The sequence below is a fragment of the Dendrobium catenatum genome, unplaced genomic scaffold (genome assembly GCF_001605985.2).
Source record: "Dendrobium catenatum unplaced genomic scaffold, ASM160598v2 fragScaff_scaffold_659, whole genome shotgun sequence".
NCBI lineage: Eukaryota > Viridiplantae > Streptophyta > Magnoliopsida > Asparagales > Orchidaceae > Dendrobium > Dendrobium catenatum.
The window spans coordinates 969132-978652 of NW_021319121.1; the positions used below are offsets into that span (position 1 = coordinate 969132).

General features: G+C 32.8%; 1 protein-coding gene across 1 annotated transcript; it reads right to left on the bottom strand.

Moving 5' to 3' along the window:
• Positions 1 to 8376: 8376 nt before the first annotated feature.
• Positions 8377 to 8764, bottom strand: LOC110094729. Its single transcript, XM_020820027.2, has one exon. The coding sequence runs from the start codon at positions 8721 to 8723 to the stop codon at positions 8457 to 8459; it is 267 nt and encodes an 88-aa protein (XP_020675686.1). The 5' UTR covers positions 8724 to 8764; the 3' UTR covers positions 8377 to 8456.
• Positions 8765 to 9521: the final 757 nt, after the last annotated feature.

The following is a 9521-nucleotide window of genomic DNA, read 5'->3' on the forward strand; positions in this document are numbered from 1 at the left end:
TTGAGCGGCTGGACGAGACGAATCCAACGAGCCTAAAAAACTTAAGTTAAATATCATTAAGACGCTTAAATGCTTGATGAAAGCTCTATAATCAAAAGAATCAATATAGGCCTTCTGATGGAGCACTCCTAATTTGTCATAGATTTTCTTCATATTTACTAAGTATTTCACTTTCAAAAACCTATAAATAGACCATCATTCTTCACATGACGGAAAGGAAGTAATGATAGAGAGAATAAGAAATATCTCTCTTGCATTTTTCAGCTATCATCGCAATTACGGCCACCAACTATTGCCAACGACAACCACCGTCATCATCGACGACCAACTTAAAAAATAATCACCTTGTATAGAATACTAAGAAGATTTAACCCCACTCTTGCGTATATTTTTTCGCTCGTAGACATTTGTTTTCTAAAATTCCTCTTGAGAAAATTGTGCCTTGTTGTTGGGCATAGATCGTCCATCCGCGGACATTTGATTTTTGTATTCTCCCTCTTCTTCAACAATGAAGAAAGGTGAATCTTTGTATCACTTACTATATACTTCATAGTAAATTTTACAACTTGACTAGACCTCGTGATTTTTTTCCCTTTCCGAATTTTTTACGTAAAAAGTTTTCTGATCATACTATTTTTATATATTCGTGTTGAATATTTAGATAAGCTAAGATGTGAAACATAAACTCTACTGCCTCAAATTTCTTAGCACATAACACGAGGATGCTAGATGGTGTAAGTAATAAAATTTAGGTGCTAGCTAAGTAAATATATAATTTTGAGTATAATGTGATTCCCTATTTCCCCCTAGTATATTTCTTAGGATTCATATTGTTTATACATGAAAATAATTCTCAAAATGTAATGGAAAAACTGAGTTGGAATGAGATAGCTCTTTTGATATGGAGACCTCAAAGTTTAACTCAAAATTTTTTATCATTCAAAAATCAACTAATTCCAACTTTGGATCAGATTAAGTAGAATTTTGGGATTGAACAAATTTTTTATCCATGGGTTGATCAAATCGAATAGACTCAAAATCGGATCGAAATATTATTTTTATTTAAAAAAAAATTAATGATTATTTATATATAACATAGCTTACTAGAATTCTAAATGAATTGTTAGCTCACATAGTTACATGAGTAATATACTTTGCCCAAGTAATATATTAGCCTTCGCCCGATAGCTCGGGTTTAGAACTTGGCCTTTTAAATTTGTTTTCAGAGTTATTTTGCAATTAAATTCGGTCTGACTTGATCAAAATGTGCCCGCTCGATTCAATTTCTATTCATATTTGATCAAACAATTATTTTCAAGCTGGTTCGAAATTAAAATAAGCCTGAATGAGCCCGATTAAAGTTTGATCAAGTAGGCTCAAAATTGATTGAATCGAGGCACAATTCGCTCTGAACTACAAGCCAATCCATAGTGCCAAATTCGAATTGAATATACCCAAATTGACTCAAAATTAGGCTATTTGTGATCCTAATGATCGGAGGTGGAGTTCTATTTTTTTTTACCACGGTGTAAATTGATTGTTTTAAAATTTGGCGGTTTTTATTTTATTTTTATAAATTTATAATATAAATATTAAAATATACATTGATAAAAAATTTATAACTAATAGCATCTATTATTAAATTTAAAACTATTTCAAACACTTAAAATTGTTTTGTTAAATTTATTTAAACATTATTTTTTTCTCATAGGTATCACCTATAATTATTTTCCCTCTGAATCTACTTTATAATAAGCCAAAAAGAACATATCATAAGACAAGACTTAAATAATTGATACAATTACAGGTCATCAGAAACACTTTAATGAAAAATATCTAAACCCTAAACCCTAAAAAATGGTGTTGCTTCTAATAAAAAAATACTTGTGTCATCAAGCACTGTTGAGATGATTCAAATATGATCGAAATTATTTAAAATTCAATAACTTGCATGTGGATCTTAGAATGAATAAAAAATGAATAATTTTTATAGCATCGAAAATTAATTTGATCGGTCAAAATTTTTGATGCATAGTTAAATTGAAAACTTATTAATTCAAATTCAATATATCATTTAAACTCCAAATTTAGCAATTTTTTGTCAATTTGAATGTCTCAATGAGACGAATCCAATGATATAAAAAGCAATCCAATTTTAATCCGAATGAGCCCATATCAAACACTTAAAGTGTAATTGAAAAATTATATGATATTATTTGAATAACCAAAGATCTCCAAATCTCGCATGCTACTGGCCAAGAACCACCATTGGAACGCCACCCAACTAGCTCTGTTAGACTATCGCCCAACCACCATTGTCAAATCTTCTCCTAAATACCACCGTCAAACCATGATCATCATAGTTGAACTAAGGTTGATCAAAATATTGAATTTTAAATTTTTTTTAAATGATTTATGGTAATTTGGTATGCATCATAAATATTAGGCCTAGGGATAAGTCCAATGCCTTTGAGTTTTCTTTGATTGGGTATTAAATTATAAAAGTTTTGAACCCTAATTTGTATTTTTTTATTTAATTTGAATTTATTACAATTGTATTTTAAGTTTTGGCTCCCATATAGCGGCTAATTTTTATTTTGCTTAGTTTTATTGTCAAATGAGTTCAAACCTAAGTGAAATTAAACATTGGGGTTTATAATACCACTAAGTTTACTAGTTTGAAGTCACCCCTATTTGGTGTATGTAGAATTTCCTAAAAATTTTCTAAGTTGTCTAGACATTATCCTTAATTATTTTTTCTAGATAACACTAGTGTTCAAATAGGCTTGAAACTTGGTATGACTAACCATTACACATGCACAATCACACCATAGAAAAATGACAAGAAATGTCTACATATTTGGATAATTATAAATGTTCAAAAGCATGGGTCCAAAATAGACCCATCGCCTTGAAAATTCAATTAACAACAATCATGAGCATATCATGACTTACAAAAATTACTGGGGATGTATAATCACTAAATTTTATGTAAAATTTGAATTTTCTTTGAATTTTTGGAGTTTCAGGCATTTCAAATGGATTTTAATTCTTTTTTATAAAAAATAGAGCTGATAGCTCTGGATTTTTTTTTAAAAGAAAAAGACAATCAATATATTAGAGTCAAAAAGGGTTACAAAACATACAGAACCAACACAATAAAAAGGATACACCACATAAAGAGCAAACACAAAAAAAAAAGCTAATTGAAACCAAGAGAGGGCTCAGTAATCGGCCGAGGCTCCCAGCATCCCCGAAGCCTCGTACGGACCATCCAATAAGGTGAATAAAGCGCACCAATTGATCCAACCCAATTTGAGAACAATCACTAAAGGTTGCCACCAGCTAGACGACGAGGACACGAGCCCCAGCCACATCATTGCCCCACAATCCTCCACAACGACCAAAACAAACAGATAAGCAAACCAGATATAACAATAGGAAAAACTCATTATTGAAAAAGGGGTTATCTTCTTCTCCTGCCTCTCCCACGAAATTTCCCACGAGATGCAACAAAGAGGACAGGTCTATCTCAAACCAATTTAAACTCGTTTCCAGGGTCAGAGCCACCGCAATAATCCGAATATGAATCGGATTCGGATTCATATTCAGACGAACAATGCAACCAATCAACATGGGACCTTACATCCAATTCAGAATTAACACCCACATGGTACATCAGTGTTTTGGGGGCCATCAAATTCACCGGTACATTAACAACATTATTAGAACAAACCACTTGCCCAGCCGTATTTTCCACCCGTCCACACACCTCGTTGAGATCCGCAGGCACAACATTATTTTCCACCCTTCCACAATCCTCCAAAACACCCAAAATAGGAGAAGCAACATTATCCAACCCACCGGAATCCCCATTAAGACTCAGCCTCGAGTCAGACAAAACCAAAGCTTCGACACCCAAAGCAGGCTCCAGAGACGTCGCAGGATCTAACTGAACCAAAACAGGACAACAACCCAAAACATCACTATTTTCCGGCACCAGAGCTGCGACCGGAAGAACTCCAACCTCAGCACCAGGCAACACACCCAAATTCTCACCAGCCAACGGGGCAAGAGATCCCACAGCACCAGGAGAACAAACCGGTGAGTCAACAGTGGGCAAGGCAGCGGGCACAACCTCAGTATTAGCAAAATCACTACATAAAACCTCCAGCACAGAAGGAGCAGCGACAATATCAACATTTTCAACACAGTGGGGGGCTAAATTTACGTTCAGGATAGAAGAATCGTTATGAATCACAGCCGAAGCAGGACGGCAATTACCCGGAGTATGTCCAATACATTTACATGGAGCACGGAAATGAGGAAATTCATCTAAAACCACCTCCTGGACATAACCTAAAGTTTCATAACCTAACCAAAATTTCTTAGGATAAGATTTTGTTATGTCAAGTTCGACTAACACACGCGCATTTGAAGGACGGGAACCAACCAGAGTTGCTTCATCAATTTTCAAAGGCTTGCCAAAAATCTCACCAAGCCCAAAAAGAATCTGTGGGGAGAAGAAGTGAGGACGAAGACGCGAAAATGAAATCCAGATCGGGATAACCGGCGACTCAACACCGATATCCAAGCTAGACGACCATTTTGTTAATTTCATATAACAATTAAAGACAAGGTATGATCGGTGATAAAACACCCTACAGTAATCGAGATCGTTGGATAGCTTGATCAAAATGTGAGAGGGATCCAACACAGTAATAGAGACTTCACCTTTAAGCTTCAAATTGAAGAAAAAAATTTTTGAATAGAGTCAAGAGAGGATCTCTTAGAATGGAAAAATCAACTAACGAGAATTGAAATAGGGCAGTAAGATCGTTGATTTCCTGGTCGGAAATCCATAAAGACGGAAAACCATGGAACGTAGAAGTCCGCAAATCCGGAAAAGAAGGTGTAGAACCAGCAAGAGCCTCAAGAAAAGAACGAGAATGAGAAACCCCTCCTAAAAAACCAGGGTCCTGGATGCGACATGTGGCAGGTGTGAAGACTCGACGGCTTATGGAGGACACGTGGTGCACTGTGGTTCATCCACTTGCCACATCAGCGGCTCAATCGAGCCAATGGATTAATCAGCGACATGGATGAATACGATTGATCGAGCCATGTCACCCGCAATCCAAATTGCACACAATGTTTTGAAAATGGTTGAATAGTTTTCATCTGATTGTGTATGGACGTCCAATCGTGCATGTATTACGATCGGGCGATTCTGATATGATCAAATTATGCAGTTAAAAAAAGAATTGTAACTTCAAATACTCATAACTTTCGATCCAATTATTCAAATTTGATGAAATTTAAAATATAGGCTCTACATAACCATATCTTTCAATTCGTGGTGTTTGGAGGCTCCATACATTGAGATCTAGGAGAAAATGTAAAAATTATTAGAAGTGATTAATACAAAATATGCTGATGCAAAAATTGAAAATAAGACTAAATTAATGTTGAAAATCATGTGCTGGTTATAATGCAATATAAGAGAAAATGTTAGAGAATTACAAGCTAGAGCATATATATGAGCTATATGAGATTATTGAAAACTTGGCATAAATGCATGTATTCTTGAATTGTGAAAAGACATATTTATTAGCCCTATTTTTTTATAGAGCATTTGATATCATATAAGAGAGTTAGTAAACCTATAAATATACATGATGATTCTTTTGCAAAAGGATAAAATCATCATTTATAGGTGTATACCCAACATTCTTTTTTTCATGTGGATCATATTTTCATATATGATGTGATAAGAAATCAGGACTGAGATTATAGATTTCTTATTAGGTGGAAGGATAAAGCACCAACCGACGACAAGGTTATACTATAGATGAAATGGAGAAGCTTGCACAAGAATTGTGGAGGAATACATTGATTTGAACTCTTTAGAGAAAATTTCTTTGAGATCCAAAGAATTGATATGTGACACTAGTTGTTAATACAAGAAGAAGTGCACTAGCCATGAGTGCTCAAAGCAAAAAGAAAGTAGAGGTCCTAGGACAAGGAGCAAGACCAAGCAAATTAATTAGAATTTAAATTTTATGTGTATGATGATTGTTGTTTAAGCTCATATATTTTATATATTTAAATTTATGGTTGCAAGTATGATTTAATATTTTGATTTTTAAATTTTAAATTTTAAATTTATATTTTTAAAATTTTAAAAAATTTTAAAATGTGTAGCTCATGTTTCCAAATATAGAGGGAATTTGATTTTTATTAATGTGAAAATATTTGTTTGCATAAAAAGTCAAATAAGCATCATCTATCCATGATCAGTTTATCTATTGATGTCGATGATTAATGTTTTTTAAGATCATATATTCATATTTTTAAAGTTATGATTGTAGGTATAATTAAATATTTTGAATTTTAATTTGAAATTTACATTTTAAAAATTTTAAAAATTTGAAAATGTGTGGCTCATGTTTTCAAATATAGAGGGAATTTGATTTTTATTAATGTGAAAATATTTGTTTGCATAAAAAGTCAAATAAGCATCATCTATCCATGATCAGTTTATCTATTGATGTCTAGTTTTTCTCCATCAATTACTCTATTATTTCATAACATTTCCATCACAAATTTCCCACAAAATTCAAATTCCTCTTTAAACAACCTCTCAGGTTCGACTAGTTTTACCCTAGGCTACCCACTATTTGTCAAATCCATTTAATCTCCAATATAATCAAAATCTAAGTACACTTACTAACCCTTTGGAGAAGAATTGCAAATACATGAAAGCCATCATCTAAGGTGGTATCCCTTGGTTATATTATGCATCATTGTTGCCCGATTTTTATCCTCCAACCACCGTTTGGAAAATCATAATCAGGCGATGGAGGTCGATGAACAATATTTGGGTGATAGCATGGTCGGGTGACCGTGGTTGGAAGACCGTCAAGCAACATTGGTTAGAACATCATAGTGGAGAGAGGGGTTTGAAAGATTATAGTCAGAAGACGTTGGTCAAAGGATGTAATCGGGAGACGGAGGTTAAAGGATCGTAATCGGGTAATGGAGGTTAGAGGATATTATTCATGCAATGAAGGTAGGAGGGCAGAAGACCATCATCGAGTGAAGATGGATGAAGGATCATAGTTGGTGAATATGGTGCAATGATGGTGGTTGGGTTAATGTTTTGATGGCAACGGTAGTGCGGTGTTTTGATGGCTACAATTAGGCGATGGTTTTACAACAACAGTCTAACGGGGCAATCAGGAGGTAGTCTGTGTACGACAGTTGGGTGATGGTCCAATAGTGATAGTTGGATGGTAGCCTGGTGGTGTTGCCCGAGTGGAGCTTCAAGATTTCAAGAGACTCTAAGCTCCCTTGAATCTCAAACCCAAGTCTGAGCTTCAAATCCCCCTAATGTCAAGAGTTAGAGCCTACAGATAGATTTTAAAGAGTAACATGTCCCATAAATATAACAAAACTTTAACCCTTGTATGTTATCGCCAACTTTGCACCTCATCGTCTCTTCATGTGAATAATTAATACTATGAGTTTTTATTTTCCCTTCTTGAGTGTAATCTTTAGGCTTCTTTAGTTTGCATTTTTTGTCTTCTAGCTGAAAGTATTAGATTATACTTGTCTGTAACATAGTGATGCAATTTTGCATATTCTGTATACTTTCATTTAAGTATATCAAGGATAATAATGATTAATGGGCTTTAAGGGTGCTTTTATTTGAAGTATAATGAGTAGGTTTTACACCTCCTAAGAAGAAAACTTATTTTTTTAGTAAAATTAGTGAACAAAATAATTAATTCAAATCCCTAAATATGAAAATTTCAAAATATTAATTCATTTAAGTATATCAAGGATAATAATGGGCTTTAAGGGCGCTTTTATTTGAAGTATAATGAGTAGGTTTTACACCTCCTAAGAAGAAAACTTATTTTTTTTAGTAAAATTAGTGAACAAAATAATTAATTCAAATCCCTAAATATGAAAATTTCAAATTATTAAATTTCAATCTTACTTGAATATTTATATTTTATGTTATTTAGTTATTTATATAATTGTAATTATTGAAAATTTACAATGTTATTATATATCCATGTTTGAAATTGAGAAGTTGGATGTACGTTTATCATGCTATTAGAAATTCTAAATTTATTTAATTGAACATATATAAAAAATTAATTAAATAAGATATATATGCTTCAATTAAATAATTAATAATTCAATGAAATTTTCATTTGGAGATTGTGTTAAAGTCTGTGATATCTCAAAATCAAAGTCTGCAATATTTTTTCTTATGAAATTACAAAGAACTTTTGGAGTTATAAATCAAGCTTACCCTTTTCAACAAAAAAAAAAAATAATATGACTATTATTACACATCTCAATCATGCATCTTACAAATACTATATATTACAATTCCATATGAACAAAGTGGATTATAAAGCCACCAATCTCTAAAAATTCTTCTAATCTTTACGTTTATCATCTTCATAATCACCAGCAGTGACTGCGGCGAATTCGGCAGCCGGAAGGTCAGAAATGACGGCGAGCATGCTCCGAATGCTGGCGGAGCGAGCAGGGCGAAAACTGAAGCTCCTACTTCTTTTCTTACTGGTTGAGAAGATGCAAGAGGACTTGGAGAGGATGAGGTAGACCAGAACTTGAACAGCCAAGAACATGACCACCTTCAGAAGAAACGTTGGTGATTCTTGCATGAATGTCAGATCTTCCATGGCTGGAGAATTGAGGAAGTATTGAGGAATATGATGATAAATTTGGGTTAGTAGCAGATGATTTTGTATCTGTATTTATAATATTTAATGGTTTATATATCTCTTCGTTTTCTTGTTCCAGGTCAGAGTTGCCGGGTGACTTTGGTCTGCATAGGATCCTTATCGGATGCGAATTAGATAGACATCAGGGGATTTAGATCCGTAATGTTAAAAAAAAAAAAAGGCTGTCAATTTAATTTGGTCAAAATCCAACAACTCTTTAATCTAGATATGTTGTAAGACTTTTATTCGATGTTTTTGTAAGAATTATAATGTATATTAAGAAATAAAAAATTTTATTTCGAATAATGACATAATTTCATCAATAATAAAATTGAAATATATTTAAAAAATATTTTTAAAAATAGCTGATAAGTGTCATAAAATAAAAGTTTAATTGTTTAGGACTGCTATAATATTTTGTAAAATTGGTTGTGATGTTATTATCCGAAAAATAATTTTTATGAAAGTTGATGTGGATATTATAAATATGTTATTTTTTTAAATCAAATAATTATTTTCTTAAAACTATCACATAATAGTAATTATGATAGTAAAATGTAATTTTGTATCATAAAAATTTCTAGAAAGCAGCAATAAAATTGTAGTATAATAGAATTATAGTTGCGGGCAGAAAAAAGAAAGCTGTAAGAAAATTATCTCAAACAGACCTTAAATTATTCCGATGTATTTTCATATCAATAAGTCGTGATTCTTTTTTTTTTTTTGTGAAAATAATCCCAAGTTTAAGCGTATATG